General features: G+C 44.4%; 1 protein-coding gene across 1 annotated transcript in view; it reads left to right on the top strand.

Moving 5' to 3' along the window:
• The window catches only part of stk17a (serine/threonine kinase 17a), a 91,632-nt gene that overhangs the window by 64,060 nt on the left and 3,916 nt on the right, over positions 1 to 23,656 (top strand). Inside the window, exons 4-6 of the mRNA XM_068011624.1 lie at positions 16,765 to 16,891; positions 20,187 to 20,235; positions 20,324 to 20,503. Of these exons, the coding sequence (XP_067867725.1) occupies positions 16,765 to 16,891; positions 20,187 to 20,235; positions 20,324 to 20,503 (356 nt within the window). The remainder of the gene's footprint in view (positions 1 to 16,764; positions 16,892 to 20,186; positions 20,236 to 20,323; positions 20,504 to 23,656) is intronic.

The raw sequence follows: 23,656 nt of genomic DNA, 5'->3' as shown, positions 1-23,656 counted from the left end.
TTGAGGTGTGTTCAGGCCATAGCAAACGCTATCCTAGTTCTTTTGCTGACTATCAAGGTTTTGTAAAGCAGCCTGATTTAAAATCTATGTTATGAATGTTTAGGATCTGAGAATACAGTGGTTTGATAGCATGTCATATCATGCAAAACACTACAGAGCCATGCCGTGTACTATACTGAATGATGGGGAAGGGTGATCCTGACGGCTGCCCTCATGGGGTGGGAGGGAGCTGCTGGAAGCAGGAGCAGGGGGATCTGTGGGGAGAGCCGGAGGGAGAGGAGGGCTAGAGAATAGGGAGGATGGCAGCTGGGGGGGGGCCTGTGAGAGCAAAGGAGTGGGGTGAACTCGGAGGGCAAGGACTGGGGCCCTGCTGGAGGATGATGAAGTCTAGAGGAATGCTGGAGGCTGGGGTAGGGCAAGGGTTCGGCTGGGTGCATGTAGAAGGGAAGGTACTGCGAGGGGGAGGGAAATGCAGGAGGGATATAAATAACCTTTGTCACCGCAACCACATATGTGCCTGCGTATGACCATGCACAGACTGTTAATGCCTCCCAACAGAGTCTGGCCTCCAATCGTTTTGGAACCCCCTTGCCATTGGATCAAGGCCCCACTCTGCCGAGGCCATGTGGTGGCCAGCGTGTAACGACCAGCCCACGTTTAAAAATAAACATGCACAAGCATCTTCCACTCGCCAAAATGAAGTTTGGGGCCTGGAACATCAGGATCCTCATGGAGAACCCCAACAGTGACAGGCCTGAGTGCTGCACCACCATCATAGCTCGGGATCTCGGGTGCCTCGACATTGACATTGCCGCTCTAAGTGAGACACGAGGAGAGGGCCAACTGAAGGAGCAAGGCAGTGGATACAGCTTTATCTGGAAGGGTCTCCCAAAATAGGAATGACGCCTTCATGGGGTGGGCTTCGCCATCAAAAATGGGCTTGTCCAGCACCTTAGCGACTCCCCCTGTGGGATAAATGAGCACCTCATGACTGCCCGGCTCACCCTAACAAGAAACTGGCATGCCACTGTCATCAGTGCATACGCTCCTACTCTTGAGACAATGGTCAAGGCCAAGGAGCGATTCTATACCGACCTTGAGCTTTCCCTAGCCCGAGTCCCAACAGATGACAGACTGATCCTCCTCGAAGACTTCAATGGCAGAGTCGGGAAGAACGCGAATCTCTGGAAGGGGTGATTGGCAAGGAAGGAGTAGGGAAAACAAACTCCAACAGAGTCCTCCTGAAAAAATGGCTTGAGCGTGACCTTGTCATAACTAACACCCTGTTCCACCAGTGAGACAAACAAGACCTCATGGCAACACCTGCAGTACAAACACTGGCACCTATTTGACTGTCATCATTTGAGCGAGGGACTACAGAGATAAGAACATAAGAACATAAGAAATAGGAGCAGGAGTAGGCCATTCAGCCCCTCAAGCCTGCCCCACCATTCAATAAGATCATGGCTGAACTGTTCCGGACCTCAACTCTTTCATGTCAGCTCCTCAGAGCCCTCAACTCCTCGATATTTCAAAAATCTATCTCCTGCCTCTTTAAATACTTCCAGTGATCTAACCTCCACAACTCTCTGGAGTAGAAAATTCCAGACATTCACTACCCTCTGAGAGAAGAAATCCCTTCGCATCTTAGTTTTAAATGAGTGTCCCCTTATTCTATAACTATGTCCCCTAGTTCGAGACTCCCTCACTAATGGAAACATCTTCTCACCATCTACTCTGTCAAGCCCCCTCAGAATCTTGTAAGTTTCAATAAGATCACCCCTTAGCGGCGGCTGGCGGACCTGCATGGAACCTGATCCGGAGCAGCGCACACTCCCTGTGTCTCTCGGTGCTTGCTGAGACTCAAAAAAAGGAAAAAAAACTTAGTGACCATCATGGGAATTCTGCAAGGTGATTGGTTGGGTAAGTAACAGCTGTTAGTGCATTTAAATTGCTTTAAAAAAGGGGATTTTTTTTTTTTTAAAACCTCAAGTGATGAGATGAGTAGTACTACATAAATTAGTGTAATTTATTAAGGACTTTAGATTGTACTGGGTAATATTTGGAATCGAACAAGGCCCCTAGTGTAATTAGTATTTTTTAAAGGGAGTAACTGAATTAATTTAAAGGTAAGTCATGGCAGGAGAGCTCGCACCCGTGGTATGCTCCTCCTGCACTATGTGGGAAATCAGCTATGCTTCCTGTGTCCCTGACAACCACGTGTGCAGGAAGTGTATCCATCTGCAGCTACTGACTACCCGCATTACAGAGCTAGAGCTGCAGGTGGATTCACTGTGGAGCATCCGCGATGCTGTGGACGTCGTGGATAGCACGTTTAGAGAGGTGGTCACACCGCAGGTAATGGCAGCACAGGCAGAAAAGGGATGTGTGACCACCAGGCGGAGTAGTAGGCCATCCCCCTCTCAAACAGATATACTGCTTTGGATACTGTTGGGGGGGATGGCCTCCCAAGGAAAAGCAGCAACAGCCAGGTCTGTGGCACCAAGGATGGCTCTGCTGCACAGCAGGGGAGAAAAAGGAGTGGAAGAGCTATAGTGATAGGGAATTCTATTGTAAGGGGTACAGATAGGCGTTTCTGTGGCCACAAATATGACTCCAGGATGGTATGCTGCCTCCCTGGTGCTAGGGTCAAGGGTGTCTCGGAGCAGCTGCAGGACATTCTGAAGGGGGAGGGTGAGCAACCAGAGGTCGTGGTACACATTGGTACCAACGACATAGGTAGAAAAAGGGATGAGGTCCTGCAACAAGAATTTAGGGAGCTAGGTAGCAGATTAAAAAGCAGGACCTCTAAGGTTGTTTTCTCTGGATTACTCCTGGTGCCACGTACTAGTGAGTATAGGAATAGAAGGATAGAGCAGATGACTGCGTGGCTGAGGAGATGGTGAAGGAGGGAGGGCTTTAATTTCCTGGATCACTGGGTCTGTTTCTGGCAAAGGTGGGACCTGTACAAGTTGGACGGGCTGCACCTGAACCGGGATGGGACACTCATCCTTGCTGTGAGATTTGCTAGTGCCGTTGGTGGGGTTTAAACTAATTTGGCAGTGGGGTGGGATGCAGAGTGGAGGTACAGTAGGGGGTAATATAGAACAGAAAGTGAGTCTGCCTGGAAGGCAGAGCAAATATAGACCTGGTAAAGCACAAGGGAAAAATGTAAAGTTGGATTGCATCTATTTCAATGCAAGGGGTCTTACTAGTAAGGCAGATGAATTGAGGGCGTTGATTAGCACATGGGATTATGATATTGCTATCACAGAGACATGGCTGAGGGAGGGACAGGACTGGCAGCTCAATATTGTAGGGTATAGAATCTTCAGACGTGACAGGGGAGGGGATAAAAGAGGAGGTGGAATTGCACTGTTGATCAAGGAGTCAATTACTGCAGTAAGGAGGGATGACTTTCTAGAAGGTTCCTCAAATGAGGCCATTTGGGTAGAACTTAAAAACAAAAAGGGGGCAATCACTTGGCTGGGTGTGTACTACAGGCCTCCTAACAGTCAGGGAGAGATAGAGGAGCTGAGGTGTAAAAATAATAGGGTAATAATAGGGGATTTCAACTTCCCCAATATTAACTGGGATAGTGCAAAAGGCTTAAAAGGGGCGGAATTCTTAAAATGCATACAGGAGAGCTTTTTGAACCAGTATGTAGAAAGTCCGACAAGAGAAGGGGCAGTACTGGACCTAATCCTAGGGAATGAAGCCAGTCAAGTGGCAGAAGTGTCAGTGGGGGAGCATTTCGGGGAAAGTGACCATAACTCTGTAAGATTTAAGGTAGTTATGGAAAAGGACAAAGATGGACCAGAAATAAAGGTATTGAATTGGGGGAAGGCCGATTGCAATATGATAAAACAGGATCTGGCCAAAGTGGACTGGGAGCAGCTACTTGTAGGAAAGTCTATATCACATCAGTGGGAGTCATTCAAAGAGGAAATTGTGAAAGTTCAGAGCCAACATGTACCCGTTAAGGTGAAGGGTAGGACTAACAGGTCCAGGGAATACTGAATGTCATGGGATATAGAGGATTGGACAAGGAAAAAAAAGGCTTATGGCAGATCCCAAGTGCTGAAAACAGTGGAGGCACTAGAGGAGTATAGAAAGTGTAGGGTGGCACTTAAAAAGTAATAAGGGGAGCGAAGAGGGGACATGAAAAAACACTGGCGGGCAAGATCAAGGAAAATTCCAAGGCATTTTATAAGTATATTAAGGATAAGAGGATAACCAGGGGAAGAGTAGGGCCCATTAGGGACCAACGTGGCAATCTTTGTGTGGAGCAGGAGGACATAGGTGAGATTTTAAATGATTACTTTTCATCGGTGTTCACTATGGAGAAGGACAATGTAGGTGTAGAGATCAGGGAGGGGGATTGTGATATACTTGAACATATTAGCATTGAAAGGGAGGAAATATTAGCTGTTTTAGTGGGCTTAAAGTGGATAAATCCCCAGGCCCAGATGAGATGTATCCCAGGCTGTTATGCGAGGCAAAGGAGGAGATAGCAGGGGCTTTGACACAAATTTTCAAATCGTCTCTGGCCACAGGAGAGGTGCCAGAGGACTGGAGGACAGCGAATGTGGTACCATTATTCAAGAAGGGTAATAGGGATAAACCAGGTAATTACAGGCCAGTGAGTCTAACATCAGTGGTTGGGAAAATATTGGAAACATTTCTGAGGGACAGGATTAATCTCCATTTGGAGAGGCAGGGATTAATCAGGGATAGTCAGCATGGCTTTGTCAGGGGGAGATCGTGTCTAACTAACTTAATTGAATTTTTCGAGGAGGTGACTAGATGTGTCGATGAGGGTAAAGCAGTTGATGTAGTCTACATGGACTTCAGTAAGGCTTTTGATAAGGTCCCGCATGGGAGATTGGTTAAGAAGGTAAGAGCCCATGGGATACAGGACAATTTGGCAAATTGGATCCAAAATTGGCTTTGTGGCAGCAGGCAGAGGTTAATGGTCGAGGGCTGTTTTTGCGATTGAAAGTCTGTGACCAGTCGTGTACCACAGGGATCGGTGCTGGGACCCTTGCTGTTTGTAGTGTACATTAATGATTTAGACATGAATATAGGAGGTATGATCAGTAAGTTCGCAGAATACACGCAAACTGATGGTGTTGTAAATAGTGAGGAGGAAATCCTTAGATTACAGGGAGATATAGATGTGCTGGTAAGATGGGCGGAGTAGTGACAAATGGAATTTAATCCTGAGAAGTGTGAGGTGATGCATTTTGGGAGGACTAACAAGGCAAGGGAATATACAATGGATGGTAGGACCCGAGGAAGTACAGAGGGTCAGAGGGACCTTGGTGTACTTGTCCATAGATCACTGAAGGCAGCAGCACACGTAGATAAGGTAGTTAGGAAGGCATATGGGATACTTGCCTTTTTAGCCGAGGCATAGAATATAAGAGCAGGGAGGTTATGGTGGAGCTACATAAAACGCTAGTTAGGCCACAGCTGGAGTACTGTGTACAGATCTGGTGGTCACACTATAGGAAGGATGTGATTGCACTGGAGAGGGTGCAAAAGAGATTCACCAGGACGTTACCTGGGCTGGAGCATTTCAGCTATGAAGAGAGACTGAAAAGGCTGGGTTTGTTTTCCTTGGAGCAGAGAAGGCTGAGGGGGGACATGATTGAGGTGTACAAAATTATGAGGGGCATTGATAGGTTAGATAGGAAGAAATGTTTTCACTTAGCGGAGGGGTCAATAACCAGGGGACATAGATTTAGGGTAAGGGGCAGGAGGTTTAGAGGGGATTTGAGGAAAAAAATTTTACCCAGAGGGTGGTTGGAATCTGCAATGCACGACTGAAGTGGTGGCAGGAGCCCTCAACATTTAAGAAGTATTTAGATGAGCACTTGAAATGCCATTGCATACAAGGCTATGGGGCAAGTGCAGGAATATGGGATTAGAATAGCTCGGTGCCGGATGGCCGGCACAGACACGATGGGCCGAAGGGCCTGTTTCTGTGATGTATAACTCTATGACTAATTCTTCTAAACCTTAATGAATAAAGGTCTAACCTGTTTAGCCGTTCTTGATAAGTCAACCCTTTCATCCCAGGAATCAGCCTAGTGAATCTCTTTTGAACGGCCTCCAATGCCAGTATATCCTTTATTAAATACAGGGACCAAACCTGTATACAGTACTCCAGGTGCGGCCTTACCAGCACCCTGTACAGTTCTAACAAGATTTCCCTATTTTTAAACTCCAACCCCCTAGCAATAAAGGCCAAAATTCCATTTGCCTTCTTAATTACTTGCTGCACCTGCATGCTAACTTCTTGTGTTTCATGCACAAGAACACCCAGATCCCTCTGTGCTGCACTTTTTGCAGTCTCTCTCTATTTAAATAATAGTCTGCCTTTTGATTCTTCCTACCAAAGTGCATGACCTCACACTTTCCTACATTAAACTCCATCTGCCAAGTTTTTGCCCACTCACTCAACCTATCTATATCCCCTTGCAGATTTCTTATGTCTTCATCACAACATGCCCTCTGATCTATTTTTGTATCGTCAACAAACACTTTGCCCCCTCCTCCAAGTCATTAATATAGATAGTAAATAATTGAGGTCCTAGGACTGATCCTTGTGGCACTCCACTAGTTACATTTTCCCAACCTGAAAAAGACCCATTAATCCCGACTCTGTCTTCTGTGTGTTACCCCCAATACCATGAGCTCCTATCTTGTGCAATAATCTTTCAAGTGACACCTGGAAATCCAAATCACTACATCTACCAGTTCCCTTTATCAACTCTGCTTGTTATATCCTCAAAGAACTCTAGCAAATTTATTAAACATGATAACCCTTTCACAAAACCATGTTGACTCTGTTTGATTGCATTAAGCTTTTCTAAATGTCCTGCTATTTCTTCCTTAATAATGGACTCTAGCATTTTCCCAATGACCAATGTTAACTGACTGGCCTATGGTTTCCTGCTCTTTGTCTCCCTCCCTTCTTGAACAGGGGCGTCACATTAGCGGTTTTCCAATCTGCTGGGACCCTCCCGGAATCCAGTGAGTTCTGGAATATTTCGACCAATGCCTCCACTATCTCTGCAGCCACCTCTTTGAAAACTCTTGGATGCAGGCCGTCAGGTCCTGGTGACTTGTCTGCCTTTGGTCCCATTAGTTTGTGAAATGCTTTGTCCCTTGTGATAAAGACTGTTACAAGATCTTTCCTCCCATTAGCTCCTTGCTTATCTGATATCTGTGGGATGTTTATAGTGTCTTCCACTGTGAAGACCGATGCAAAATATTGGTTTAAGTTATCTGCCATTTCCCTGTTCCCTGTTATCAATTCCCCAGTCGCATCCTCCAAGGGTCCCAAGCTCACTTTAGCTACTCTCTTTTTATATACCTGTAGAAGCTCTTGCTGTTTGTTTTTATATTTCTTGCCAATTTACTTTCATAATCAATTTTCTCCCTCTTTATTAGCTTTTTAATCATCCGCTGCTGGTTCCGAAAAAAAAAAAATTCCCAATCCTCTGGACAACTTCTAGTTTTCGCCGCTTTGTATGCCTTAGTTTTTAATTGGATACTCTCCTTGACCACCTTTGTTATTCATGGGTGGTTCATCCTTCTCATCGAGTCCTTCTTTTTGACAGGGATAAATTTTTGCTGAGCGTTATGAAATATCTGCTTAAATGTCTGCCACTGCTCATCCACTGACCTTCCCCTTAGTCTATTTTCCCAGCCCGCTTCAGACAACCCTTTCTTCATTCTTCTGTAATTGTCTTTGTTTAAGTTGAGGACACTGGTTTGAGACCCGAGTTGCTTGCCCTCAAACTGAGTTTGAAATTCTACCATGTTGTGATCACTACCCCCTAGAGGATCCTTAACTACGTTATCTCTTATTAATCCTACCTCATTACACATTACTAGATCTAAAATAGCCTGTTCCCGGGTAGATTCTGTAACGTAATGCTCTAAGTAACAATCCCTGATGCACTCTACAAATTCATCTTCCATGTTACCTCTGCCAATCTGATTTTGTCCAGTCAATATGCAGACTAAAATCACCCATGACAATTGTAGCGCCCTTCTTGCATGCCTCCATTATTTCCCAATTTATACTTTGTCCTACAGTGAGGCAACTCTTCGGGGGCCTATAGACAACTCCCACCCGTGACTTCTGCCCCTTGCTATTCCTTATTTGCACCCAAACTGATTCCACATCATGATCTATTGCACCAATATCACTGCTCACCACTGCACTGATACCTCCCTTTATTAACAAAGCTACCCCACCTCCTTTTCCTTTTTGTCTATTTTTCCGGAACACCGAATACCCTTGAATATTGAGTTCCCAGTCTTGATCACCCTGCAACTACGTCTCTGTAATAGCTATCAAGTCATATTCATTTTTTTTTTTTTTTAGAGATACAGCACTGAAACAGGCCCTTCGGCCCACCGAGTCTGTGCCGACCATCAACCACCCATATATACTAATCCTACACTAATCCCATATTCCTATCACATCCCCGCCTGTCCCTATATTTCCCTACCACCTACCTATACGAGGGGCAATTTATAATGGCCAATTTACCTACCAACCTGCAAGTCTTTTGGCTTGTGGGAGGAAACCGGAGCACCCGGAGGAAACCCACGCAGACACAGGGAGAACTTGCCAACTCCACACAGGCAGTACCCAGAATTGAACCCGGGTCGCTGGAGCTGTGAGGCTGCGGTGCTAACCACTGCGCCACTGTGCCGCCCAAATTTCTATTTGTGCCATCAACTCATCTATCTTGTTACTAATGCTGCGTGCATTCAGATAAAGAGCCTTAAGCTTTGACTTTTTACCATTATTACTCATTCTGGTTCTAATTTCTGCTGCACGCTTCTGCTTCTATTTTCTGCCCCTTCCTGTCACACTTTGATTACCGTTCGCCTCTTCACTACCCTGCACCTCTGCTCTCTCGTTTCTTTTTGATTTTTTTAAACTTCCCTTCATTTGAACCTTCCCTCCCCACTAATCAGTTTAAAGTCCTATCTACAACCCTAGTTATATGATTCACCAGGACACTGGTCCCAGCATGGTTCAAATGAAGCCCGTACCAACGGAACAACTCTCTCCTTCCTCAGTACTGATACCAGTGCCCCATGAATCTGAACCCATTTCTCCCACACCAGTCTTGGAGCTATGCGTTTACCTCTCTAATCCACATCACCTGTGCGGTGCCAGGTACCAACAACTGCTAGACTGACCACCGCCTCATCCAATCTACCATCTCCATTAGCTGAGCTTCCAAGCAGCGGAAGGAACAAAAGCAATGCCACAAGAAAATTTACACTGAAGGCCTCAAAGATCCTGCTAACACTGCCCTTCTCAATCAATGCCTTACTGCTAACCTGTCAACCTCCAACCACTAGGAGCTGTTGTGTGCTATTAGTGCCTGGCTGACCCTAAAGGCCACCATAACAAGCACCTGCAAGAGGTTTTTGGCTTCTCCATCAGGAAGCATCACAACTGGTTTGACGAGAAGTACAGGACCTCATTGAGTGTGAGCGCAAAGCTTTCACAGGCTGGAAACTTCACACATCCAAGGTAAAGCAGCAATTCTACAGGCTCCTGAAGGCAGCAGGTGCAGCATAAAATACGGGACATAGAAAAAAAGATATGTAGAAAGAGCGTACAAGATCCAGCAACTTGTGGGCACCAACAACATATGTGGTTTAGAACAAAGAAGAAAGAAAATTACAGCACAGGAACAGGCCCTTCGGCCCTCCAAGCCTATGCCGATCCAAATCCTCTATCTAAACCTGTCGCCTATTTTCTAAGGGTCTGTATCTCTTTACTTCCTGCCCATTCATGTATCTGTCTAGATACATCTTAAAAGACGCCATCGTGCCCGCGTCTGCCACCTCCACTGGCAACGCGTTCCAGGCACCCACCACCCTCTGCGTAAAGAACTTTCCACGCATATCCCCCCTAAACTTTTCCCCTTTCACTTTGAACTCGTGTCCCCTAGTAATTGAATCCCCCACTCTGGGGAAAAAGCTTCTTGCTATCCAACCTGTCTATACCTCTCATGATTTTGTACACCTCAATCAGGTCCCCCCTCAACCTCTGTCTTTCGAATGAAAATAATCCTAATCTACTCAACCTCTCTTCATAGCTAGCGCCCTCCATACCAAGCAACATCCTGGTGAACCTCCTCTGCACCCTCTCCAAAGCATCCACATCCTTTTGGTAATGTGGCGACCAGAACTGCACGCAGTATTCCAAATGTGGCCGAACCAAAGTCCTATACAACTGTAACATGACCTGCCAACTCTTGTACTCTACCCCATCCGATGAAGGAAAGCATGCCGTATGCCTTCTTGACCACTCTATTGACCTGCGTTGCCACCTTCAGGGAACAATGGACCTGAACACCCAAATCTCTCTGTACATCAATTTTCCCCAGGACTTTTCCATTTACTGTATAGTTCACTCTTGAATTGGATCTTCCAAAATGCATCACCTCGCATTTGCCCTGATTGAACTCCATCTGCCATTTCTCTGCCCAACTCTCCAGTCTATCTATATTCTGCTGTATTCTCTGACAGTCCCCTTCACTATCTGCTACTCCACCAATCTTAGTGTCGTCTGCAAACTTGCTAATCAGACCACCTATACCTTCCTCCAAATCATTTATGTATATCACAAACAACAGTGGTCCCAGCACGGATCCCTGTGGAACACCACTGGTCACACGTCTCCATTTTGAGAAACTCCCTTCCACTGCTACTGTCTGTCTCCTGTTGCCCAGCCAGTTCTTTATCCATCTAGCTAGTACACCTTGGACCCCATGCGCCTTCACTTTCTCCATCAACCTACCATGGGGAACCTTATCAAATGCCTTACTGAAGTCCATGTATACGACATCTACAGCCCTTCCCTCATCAATCAACTTTGTCACTTCCTCAAAGAATTCTATTAAGTTGGTAAGACATGACCTTCCCTGCACAAAACCATGTTGCCTATCACTGATAAGCCCATTTTCTTCCAAATGGGAATAGATCCTATCCCTCAGTATCTTCTCCAGCAGCTTCCCTACCACTGACGTCAGGCTCACCGGTCTATAATTATCTGGATTATCCCTGCTACCCTTCTTAAACAAGGGGACAACATTAGCAATTCTCCAGTCCTCCGGGACCTCACCCGTGTTTAAGGATGTTGCAAAGATATCTGTTAAGGCCCCAACTATTTCCCCTCTCACTTCCCACAGTAACCTGGGATAGATCCCATCCGGACCTGGGGACTTGTCCACCTTAATGCCTTTTAGAATACCCAACACTTCCTCCCTCCTTATGCCGACTTGACCCAGAGTAATCAAACATCTGTCCCTAACCTCAACATCCGTCATGTCCCTCTCCTCGGTGAATACCGATGCAAAGTACTCATTTAGAATCTCACCCATTTTCTCTGACTCCACGCATAAATTTCCTCCTTTGTCCTTGAGTGGGCCAATCCTTTCTCTAGTTACCCTCTTGCTCCTCATATATGAATAAAAGGCTTTGGGATTTTCCTTAACCCTGTTTGCCAAAGATATTTCATGACCCCTTTTAGCCCTCTTAATTCCTCGTTTCAGATTGCGCCTACAATCCCGATATTCTTTCAAAGCTTCGTCTTTCTTCAGCCGCCTAGACCTTATGTATGCTTCCTTTTTCCTCTTAGCTAGTCTCACAATTTCACCTGTCACCCATGGTTCCCTAATCTTGCCATTTCTACCCCTCATTTTCACAGGAACATGTCTCTCCTGCACGCTAATCAACCTCTCTTTAAAAGCCTCCCACATATCAAATGTGGATTTACCTTCAAACAGCTGCTCCCAATCTACATTCCCCAGCTCCTGCCGAATTTTGGTATAGTGGCCTTCCCCCAATTTAGCACTCTTCCTTTAGGACCACTCTCGTCTTTGTCCATGAGTATTCTAAAACTTACGGAATTGTGATCACTATTCCCAAAGTAATCACCTACTGAAACGTCAACCACCTGGCCCGGCTCATTCCCCAACACCAGGTCCAGTATGGCCCCTTCCCGAGTTGGACTATTTACATACTGCTCTAGAAAACCCTCCTGGATGCTCCTTACAAATTCTGCTCCATCTCGACCTCTAATACTAAGGGAAACCCAGTCAATGTTGGGAAAATTAAAATCTCCTATCACCACCACCCTGTTGCTCCTACAGCTTTCCATAATCTGTTTACATATTTGTACCTCTATCTCACGCTTGCTGTTGGGAGGCCTGTAGTACAGCCCCAACATTGTTACCACACCCTTCCTATTTCTGATTTCTGCCCATATTGCCTCACAGCTCGAGTCCTCCATAGTGCCTTCCTTCAGCACAGTTGTGATATCCACTTTGACCAGTAATGCAACTCCTCCACCCCTTTTACCTCCCTCTCTATCCTGCCTGAAGCATCGGTATCCTGGGATATTTAGTTGCCAATCATGCCCTTCCCTTAACCAAGTCTCAGTAATAGCAATAACATCATACTCCCAGGTACTAATCCAAGCCCTAAGTTCATCTGCCTTACCTATTACACTTCTTGCATTAAAACAAATGCACCTCAGACCACCAGTCCCTTTTGCTTTCATCATCTGCTCCCTGCCTACTCTTTCCCTTAGTCACGCTGACTTCATTATCTAGTTCCTTACAGGCTTTAGTTACTACATCCTTACTCTCCACTGACCTCCTTTGGTTCCCATCCCCCTGCCACATTAGTTTAAACCCTCCCCAACAGCGTTAGCAAAAGCACCCCCAAGGACATTGGTTCCAGTCCGGCCCAGGTGTAGACCGTCCAATTTGTAATAGTCCCACCTCCCCGAGAACCGGTCCCAATGTCCCAAAAATCTGAACCCCTCCCTCCTGCACCATCTCTCAAGCCACGCATTCATCCTGACTATTCTTTCATTTCTACTCTGACTATCACGTGGCACTGGTAGCAATCCTGAGATTACTACCTCTGAGGTCCTACTTTTTAACTTGGCTCCTAACTCCCTAAATTCTGCTTGTAGGACCTCATCCCTTTTTTTACCTATATCATTGGTGCCTATGTGCACAACGACAACTGGCTGTTCACCCTCCCCCTTCAGAATGTTCTGCAGCCGATCTGAGACATCCCTGACCCGTGCACCTGGGAGGCAACATACCATTCGGTTTCTTCAGCATTATCAAGGTGACCCATGGCCCAAGCATGGAGGAGAACTCAAGAACAGGGAGGCAGTCGGTGCTCGCTGGAGGGAACATTTCAAAGAACTCCTCAACTGAGACTCTGTCTTTGACTTGAACGCCCTCACCTCCATCACGTCAAAAAGCCATTCAACAGCTGAAGAACAACAAAGCCTGTGGAGCAGACAGAATCTCTGCCCAAATCCTGAAACATGGCCGAATACGCTCCTGGCACAACTGCACACCCCTCATCTGGGATGAGGATTGTTTGTTGGGTTCTTCAGGGATGCTGTGATTGTGACTGGATTCGAGAAAGGAGACAAGACTGATCGCAGCAACTACAGAGGAATCTCCCTGCTGTCTGCACAGGGAAGATTATTGCATGAATCCTCCTCAATTGCCTCCTCCAAGTGGTTGAGGAGCTTCTTCTGGAGTCACACTGCGGTTTTTGCCCATCGAGAAGCACCACAGACGTGATCTTCACTGCGTGACAAATCCAAGAAAAATGCAGGGACCACCAACCGCTGTATATGGCCTTTTTCGACCTCACAAAAACCTTTGACTGTTAACCACAAAGGCTTATGGAGCACCTGCTCAAACTTGGCTACCCTCAGAAGTTTGTTACCATTCTCCGTCTACTCCAAGATGACATGCAAGCCGTGATCCTCACCAACGGAACCACCACAGACCCCCTCGGCCAAGATCAGAGTCAGGCAAGGCTGCGTCATTGCATCAACCCACTTCTCAATTTCCATCGCTGCAATACTACACCTCACCTCCAACAAACTACCCACAGGCGTGGACATAATCTACAGAACAGACGGAAAGCTGTTCAACCTATGCCTCCTTCGATCCAAAACCAAAATCACTGCAACCTCCGTCATTGAGCTTCAGTATGCAGATGATACTTGCGTGTGCGCTTGCTCTGAAACTGAGTTACAGATTATTGTTGACTCCTTCTCCGAAGCATACGAGAAAATGGGTCTTTCACTAAACAATCAGAAACCCCCTGTCAATGACTATCAATGGTGAGATCCTGGAAAATGTGGACCATTTTCCATATATTGGGAGCCTCCTCTCGGTGAAGGCAGACATGGGCGACGCGATTCATCATCGTCTCCAATGTGCCAGCTCAGCCTTCGGCCAATTGAAGAAGAGAGTATTTGAGGATCAGGATCTCAAACCCAAGACTAAGATCGTGGTTTACTGGGTAGCAGTGATCCCTACACTTCTATATGTTTCAGAGACTTGGACAACCTACAGCAGGTACCTCAAAGCACTGGGGAAGTACCGCCAGAGGTGCCTCCAAAACCAGTGGCAAGAAAGGCAGTCCAACAGCAGCTTCCTCTCCTAAGTCAATCTGCCCAGTATCAGTGCGCTACTCACCCAAAACCAGCTCCGCTGGGCAGGATGCATTGTTCACATGACTGACACCAGACCCCTGAGGCAGCTGTTCTACTCAGAACTTGGTTGTGGCAGGAGACTCCCAGGAGGACAGTGGAAATGCTTTAGAGATGTCCTCAAAGCCTCCCTGAAGAGATCAGACATTCCTTTTGACTCATGAGAGTCCTTGGTTTGTGACCGACCTAGAATGGAGAAAGCTCATTCAGGAAGGCATCATAGACCTCCAGGGACTTTGACAGGAACATGCGGAGGTGAAATCAAGGCGTCAGAGGGAGCGCACAAACCTCCAAACTACTCATCTATCTGCCCCTTCAAGCACCACCTGCCCCTCCACATGGCAGAGTCTGCAGATCATCCATTGGATCTATCAGCCATCTCAGAACCCATCGAATCGGAGTGGAAGCAAGTCATCGATGATCTCGAAGGACTGCCTAAGAAGAACCAGAAAAGGCTGGCAAAATATGCTCCTACTAACAATCATTCCCTGGGTTGAATCTTGTCGAGGACTGCTTTTTAAAAAATAAATAATGGGTATGCATATAAAACTGTTAGTACAATACACTACACTTTGCTATTGTTAAGGCATATATCAGGTTGAGTGCAAATTTGACATATGGTGTGTTGGCCCTGATGTACTTTGTATACACCGTAGATTCTCCAAATTATGTAATCTTATCAGGTTGGGCACTGAGTGGAAAGTAGAGTCTTCCCTGTTCAACAAGATTTGCTCTGAACCACTACGGCATATCTCTGAGCTATCACCTCAAAAGCCACTGGCAGTGATTCAGGTACTAAACACAGCTCATGGAATTTATTTAAATTATCTGATTTTGCATTGTATTGTTACGTTCAACTGTTAGAGGAATACTTTGTTATGGCACATAAAAGGGAAGAATTAAAGATGATAAATTTAAGACACAAAAAAAAAACCCCTTTCCCTCCTTTCCCCACCTTCTCATTCTCATCCCCTCACTGCCAACATACACTGGGGATAATTTTCCAAATATGCATTGGTGATGGGTGAGGTTCCCCAATATTAGGCCCATGATTCCTTGAACTATCAACTCAGCTTCAGCCTTCTAACAGGATCTCTGATGTGTATTCTTTAGCACTCAGGCTGTTGCCATCTTTTTTGTGTAAATAGATTTTTTTGTATACTTTAAGCTTGTAGAACCCAACAAAATCAAATTGCTAAGCTTTTTTTTTAGTATATTTAAGTTCTGGCAAAAGACTTTCTTCATTTGATGGCACTAGAAGTCATGCATGTAAATATCGTATCCCAAGGGAATCTAGCTTGGTTGCTATTGGCATTTGCTGTCAGTCACTGTCACTTTTCATGGTCCTACTTGAAGCTGAGTTTAAGAACTGAGGCATATAATGTTCTGTATAGGTACACTGAGTCGTAACGCAATGTATTTGAGATGACATAGTGGAAATTAGTACAGTGTCTCCTTTGTCATGTTTTCAAAGCAAAGCAAGTATTTAAAAACACCAAGAATCTATTTATAACTTGGATAATCTTCAAAGGAATATCTGCTAATATCTAGTGTCAGTGGTGAAAGAAGTTTCTAAACTGTAATAAAACCTCGGTAGATGCCATAGTTGCTATGTAGCATGCTTTACATGTACATTTGTGCGTAGATGTCATTATCTTCAGTCCAGGATCTTTAATCTAGGATCAATCGAAGTTTCAGTAGACTAACCTATTGACATTGCTGGCTTGTAGTACAGTCAATCAATGTCCAAAACATTTTAATTTGAATGGGGATGGTAGGAGACGAAAGAGAACTGTATCCCAAATACATTTTGGGAAAAATATAGAGATATTTTAATTCAGCAGTGATTCCAGGGACCATTTATATAATAATCCCTCTAAATTATCCTGACAAGACGCGCACACAAAATTAATACGTTAACAATATTCTCCATTTATATTGATTGGAAGCCAGCTATGGCTAGGACATTCAGGTCTGCTTTTCACAAAAAAGAGACAGCTAATATTTCTTAAATTGTGGTGATGCTTGTGCTACAGAAAACTATACTGAAGTAACTTTAGGTAGTGCATATTTAAAATATAGCTGTAAAATGAAGTTACCATTTGTTCTGTTTCTGTTAGTACAGATAATCATTTCATTACCACTGCCTAATGGTTTTGTATTTGTTTCCACCCCAGCCACAAAATATTCTTCTGACAAGTGAATCACCTCTGGGAGATATTAAGATCGTTGACTTTGGCCTTTCTAGAAGAGTTAATAACAATGAAGAGCTAAGAGAAATAATGGGGACGCCTGAATATGTGGGTAGGTAATCTTAAGTTTCACTCATACCTGTACTTGTTTAGTTTTACAGCAGCATAACTTGGGGGAATTTGTGAATTTTGCAAAATCTGTCAGTGGCCACCACTGGTCACCATTTCCTACAATGTACTTTATAAGTGGGTGAATTTATAAAATAATGTGCTTTTTTTAAAAACAAAATCCTAATCCAACAGGATACCTTGTCATGTTAATGTTGCCTATTCAAAGGTTCTGTGATTTTAAGGTGTTTCAGTTCACAGGACCCGAATAGCCCTATTTCTGTACATTATATAGTTCCTTATTGCATTACTCATTCAATATTTACATTTTTCTCTATCTTTCTGTCTTTCTGTCATAGAATGATACAGCACAAAGGAGGCCATTCGGCCCATCATGTCAGTGCGCCTCTATGGTAGACCTATCCAATTAATCCCACTCACCAGCCCTTTCCCCATAGGCCTATAAATTTTCCCATCAAGTATTTGTCTCATTCTCTTTTCTACTATTAAATCTGCTTCCATCACTGTCATGCTAGGTCCCCACCTGCCAAGAATGAGGCACATGAATTTTGTCATGTACATTGATTTTAACAAACCGATCAAAACAAATCGCAGTGTCTTTATAAAAAAAAAAGTTTCCTTATGCCACCTTTCTCTCTAGTTTTAATAAGAGTTAAAAAAAGAAATGCATGATTCTGAATGCCTCTATCAAATCTCCTCTTCTGCTGTAAGGAGAGCAACCCCAGCTTCTCCAGTCTCCACGTAATTAAAATACCTCATCCTTGGAACCATTCTAGTAAGTCTCATCTGCACCCTAAGGTCTTGGCATCCTTTCAAAATTGTGGTGCCCAGAATTGGCTGAAAATCTCCAGCTGTGGCTTAACCAGTGTTTTATAAAGATTTAACATAACCTTGCTTTTGTATTCTTTTACTCTATTAATAAAGCCAAGGATCACAACTGCTTTTACAACAGCCTTTTCAACTTGTCCTGCCACCTTCTTTAAAGTTATGTCATTGCCTCTCCTCATTGTGCCTCCCAAAATGAATCACTTCACACTTCACTGCATTAAATTTCATCTGCCATGTGCCTGCCAATTTCACCAGTCTATGTTCTGAAGTTTGTGGCACTCCCCTTCATTGTTACTACATTTTCAAGTTTTGTATCATTTGTCCTTTCTTATGGTCTGGGCTGAGGAATTTTCTTTGCTATTTTCAGTGCTGCATAATTACCAGCCACAGAGCTGTGCTTTTCCAGGCTGCAACTAATTTAGATGTGCAGTTTGGCTGTCAGCAAATAAAAAGTTTAAATGTTGGTCAGGGCTAGTATTCAAATCCTCAAATCATCCTGTTTAAATTTAATGACAGCTACCAAGCTGCCTGTACACTGAATTTGACTTGGCCTGGCATGGTTAGCAATGTAATTGAGCTTTAAGAAACCCATTATTTACACAACCTTTCTTTTTTCTGAGTTAGCAGCACTACTTTGAGTAACCTTCCATATGTTTAACTCATTATTTATATCCTAAATTGTCACTGAAATAAAGGACCAGTATATTTAACAGGATTGATTCTTTTAATATACCAGAATTATGAAAATTGTGGTTTACTAACTACCACTAGTTGATTTCTGTGTATTCCTTACTACTCTCAAATTTTCCTTCAAACCAGTAATTGCTGCAGCTACACTACCAGCTGTCTATTCTCAACATTGGTGGCCTGAGAGAGACATTGCCTATGTGCAGTTTGGTTTAGTTTCAAGGAAATCTTTCCTATGCGATCAGACTTCAGTTAGACCCTTAATACTGTATCTGACCTGGAGACAGCAACATGGTTCAGTTACCCAGCCTATACCAACTTTAAAATAAACCCAATGGAAAGGTAACAGCTGTAAACCGTGGCGCGGAGTCAACTCCCCCTTAGCCCCTTTATTCCCTGCACCCACTTGATCCTGGCCGTCACGTGGGACTAAGTCCTCTTAATTCAGGCTCAGGCTGGGTGTTTGGGATATCGGGTTACAGGAGAGCCACCCTCCAGCTTAATCCACAGCTACAGTAAATGGCTTAGTACAAAGAGGAGGAAACTCAGTCCTTTCTTTAACTATCAATTTACTTTATTCACCTTGTTATACAATGTAAGAATAAGGCTTATACACTTGGTTAGACAAAAGCTTGCAACTCAAACTGAGTTATACAGTTAATAACAAAACTAGCTAGAATTCATAAGCACACCCACTAGGTTCCTCTGACCTTTCCCTGACCTAGTCACAGAAAACAAAGGATAATGCCCGAAAAAGGGGAGCGTTAACGCTGGCCAGGCGTTCCGTTCTCTCTCTTTTACGTCGTTGCCGCGTTAACACAGCAAATTAAAAATTTGAGAGTTGAATCAGTTGAATTTTAACCTTAAACATGTGGGTTTGCATCAGGTTGGGAGTTAATTTTGAGAAATCTGTCTCCCAATCTAAACCCGCCTTCACCTCACCCATTTTCTGCTTTACCTGAGGCCAGAAGCTGGGTGGGTGACCAACCCAACCCAATCCAAGGAGGTGGGTTGCAACTTTAAATTTGATGAGGCTATGAGCCTCATGTCATTCTGCTTTTGACATTTTTACTGTTGTCAGCTGGATTTACTGAGCTTCGGGTAACTCGGCACCTTCCTCTAGACGAGGACTATTCCAAGGTAAGCACCTTCACACTTATCTTTTGGATCTGTGTACCTGCTGAGGAACGTCCACGACCGGAGCCCACCCCAACAACCTCCCCCTCCCCCTCCCCCTCCCCCTCCCCCTCCCCCTCCCCCCACCAACATCCAACCCCAAAGCGTCTGGCCTCAACCTCCCCCACTCTTTCCCACCCCCATCCCCAACCACCATCGGGCCCCGATCATCTCTCCCGCCACCCCCCCCCACCCCCCCCACCTTTCAGGATCTCAGCCCCCTCCATTTTCCCTCTCCGATCGCCCACCACCCCTCCGGTTGAGCCCCATTCCTGGGACAGACTTACCTGCTGCTGTGGCTGTTAGTGACCGGCTTCCCTGCCTGACTGAAGACTCAGCTGTTGAGCAGGCTACGCCTGCCTAAAACTACACAGCATGTGGGGAGAATCTCGAATTGTGGTCACCACCTTCCCTCCCCACCTCTCTGGTCAGGCTAGTAAAATTTCTGCCCAGTTCTTCTCTAAGACTAATACTGGTTTCTCTGGAATATTGACAGGAAGTTCACTGGTGCATGCAGTGCCACCATGGTTACTTGTGACATCCAGTAAAATCACCTTTAAATGAATATTCATTTCTTCCTTTTTCAGCTCCTGAAATTTTAAATTATGAGCCAATCAGCACAGCAACAGATATGTGGTAAGTTAATCTATATGTGATTGTTTGAAAGCAGTGCTGCAATTGAATTGGTTGGAGCTGTTTCTTACAATGACTTTCCTCTGTTTAGGAGTATAGGTGTTCTTGCATATGTCATGCTAACAGGGATATCTCCTTTCCTGGGAGACAACAAACAAGAAACCTTTCTCAAAATTTCTCAGATAAATCTCAGCTTCACAGAAGAAGATTTTGACAACATCTCCAAACAGGCCATAGACTTCATTAAGTCACTTCTTGTTAAGGAGCCTGAGTAAGTTGCTGATTTCATCTTGTTTGTTATTAATTTACGAATGTCATTGCAAAATTTTTGGAATACATCTTAGTCATTTGCAACTTTTCATGCTGATTTTGCATCTCCAGGTCAGTAATAACGAGGTGAAATGATATTATTGTTCTTTGTTGACCTCTTGGGAAATGGTGTTGGTTGAAAAGCTGAGCCAGCAAGTTCAAAATTTTTTAAACGTCTTGATTTTGGGCATGGGCAGATCAAGTAACGCTGTGACTGAATTCTTGTTTTGCTTTTGTATATATTTTAATAAATTGGAGGATGTTCTCTTGCACATTTTCATACACTTTTATCAATACTTTTTCCTTCACCATATCAGTTCTGTCAATCATTTATGAGACAGAATGAGGCCATTTGGCCCATCGAATCCATGCTTGCTCTCCATGGAGCAATCCAGTCAGTCCCACTCTCCCATTCAATCCCCGTAGCCCTGCTAGTTTATTTTCTTCAAATGGCCATCCAAATTCCTTTTGAAATCATTGACTGTCTCTGCCTCCACCACCCTCCTAGTGTTCCAGGTCATTACCACTCGCTGCATAAAAATGTTCTTCCTCACATTCCCCTGCATCCCTTGCCCGAAACCTTCAATCTGTGTCCTCTGGTCCTTATACCATTAGTTAATGGGAACAATTTTTCCTCGTCTAACTTATCTAAGGCTGTCATAATCTTGTACACCTTGATTAAATCTCCCCTCAATATCCTTTTTTCTAAGGAGAACCAACCCAGATTTTCCAGCCTAACCTTGTAACTAAAATTCCCCAATCCCTGCAGCCATTCTGGTAAATCTCCTCCTCTGCACTCTCTCAAGGACCCTCACATCACTCCTAAAGTGTGGTGACCAGAACGGGACACAATACTTCAGTTGGGGCCTAACCAGAGCTTTATAAAGGTTCAGCATAACTTCCCTGTTTTTGTACTTGATGCCTCTATTATGAAGCCTAACATCCCATCTGCTTTACTAACCACTCTCAGTATGTCCTGTTACCTTCAAAGATCGATGCACATACGCCCCCAGGTCCCTCAGTTCCTGCACGCTCTTTAGAACTGTGCCATTAAGTCTATATTGCCTCTCCCTATTCCTTCTGTCAAAATGGAAGACCTCGCACTTGTCAGTATTAAATTCCATCAGCCACCTGTCTGCCCATTCTGCTAGCCTATCTATGTCCTGTTGCAAGCGGTTCATATCATCCTCACTGTTTTTCACACTTTCAAGTTTGGTGTCGTCAGCAAATTTTGAAATTCTACTCTGTATTCCAAGATCCAAGACATTTATATATAGCAAAAAAGCAGAGGTTCCAGCACTGACCCTTGGGGAACTGTCTACCATTCTCCAGTCCGAAAAACAACCATTTGCTACGACTCACTGTTTTTTATTCTTAAGCCAATTTTAAAAATCTAATAGGATACTGGCTCTCCTGTTCCATGAGTTTCCCTTTTGTTAACCAGCTTTTTATGTGGTACCTTATAAAATGCTTTCTAAAAATCTTCATAAACAACATTCACTGCATTCCCTCCATCAACCTTCTCTGTTACTTCATCAAAAAATTCAATTAGATTATTCAACGTAGAAAATAGGAGCAGGAGTAGGCCACTCGGCCCTTCGAGCCTGCTCCGCCATTCATTATCATCATGGTTGATCATCCAACTCCGTAACCTGTTCCCGCTTTCCCCCCATATCCTTTGATCCCTTTTCACCCCAAGAGCTATTCTAACTCCTTCTTGAAAACATAAAATGTTTTGGTTTCAACTGCTTTCTGTGGTAGTGAATTCCACAGGCTCACCACTCTCTGGGTGAAGAAATTTCTCCTCATCTCAGTCCTGAATGGTTTACCCCATATCCTTAGACTATGACCCCTGGTTCTGGACTCCCCCACCATCAGGAACATCCTTCTTGCATCTACCCTGTCAAGTCCTGTTAGAATTTTATACATTTCTATGAAATCCTCCCTCACTTTTCTGAACTCCAGCGAATGTAATCCTAACCGACTCAATCTCTCCTCATATGTCAGTGCCGCCATCCCAGGAATCAGTCTGGTAAACCTCCGCTGCACTCCCTCTATAGCAAGAACATCCTCCCTCAGATAAGGAGACCAAAACTGCACACAGTATTCCAGGTGTAGCCTCACCAAGGCCCTGTATAATTGCAGCAAGACATCCCAGCTCCTGTACTTGAATCCTCTCGCTATGAAGGCCAACATACCATTTGCCTTTTTTACCACCTGTTGTACCTGCATGCTTACTTTCAGCAACTGGTGTACGAGAACACCCAGGTCTCGCTGCATATTCTCGCCCCCCCCCCCCTCCCCCCCTCCCTCCCTCCCTCCCTCCCTCAGATTATAGCCATTCAGATAATAATCTGTCTTTCTGTTTTTGCTACCAAAGTGGATAACCTCACATTTATCCACATTATACTGCATCTGCCATACATTTGCCCACTCACTCAACTTGTCCAAATCACCCTGAAGCCTCTCTGCATCCTCCTTACAACTCACCCTCCCACCCAGTTTTGTGTCATCTGCAAATTTGGAGATATTACATTTAGTTCCCTCATCTAAATCATTAATATATATTGGGAATAGCTGGGGTCCTAGCACCGATCCCTGCTGTACCCCACTAGTCACTGCCTGCCATTCAGAAAAAGACCCGTTTATTCCTACTCTTTGTTTCCTGTCTGCCAACCAATTTTCTATCCATCGCAGTACACTGCCCCCAATTGCATGCGCTTTAATTTTACACGCTAATCTCTTATGTGGGACTTTGTCAAAAGCCTTCTGAAAGTCAAGCATGATCTCCCTTTACAAATATCTGCTGGCTCTCCTTAGGTAACACTAACCTCTCCAAGTGTCTGATTTTTTTTTTTCCTGATTATTGTTTCTAAACCTTCCCCACCACTGATGTTAAACTAACTGGTCTGTAGTTGCTAGGACTGTCCTTACACCCTTTCTTGCCTTTTTGCTGTCCATCATTTGAAACTTGGGTTTTGTAAGTGATGTTTTGCATCATTGAGTGCCGCAAGTATTTTTAAAACTGTGTATTGTATCTCAACATTTTTAATGGAATGACTTTGTTATCTTGATTAATGCTAAATAACTTAATTGTTGTATTCATTAGTCATTA

The sequence above is a fragment of the Heterodontus francisci genome, chromosome 2 (genome assembly GCF_036365525.1).
Source record: "Heterodontus francisci isolate sHetFra1 chromosome 2, sHetFra1.hap1, whole genome shotgun sequence".
In the NCBI taxonomy this organism is placed as follows: Eukaryota; Metazoa; Chordata; class Chondrichthyes; order Heterodontiformes; family Heterodontidae; genus Heterodontus; species Heterodontus francisci.
Note: the sequence above shows the minus strand (reverse complement) of the source record. Positions and strands in the feature narration are given on the sequence as shown.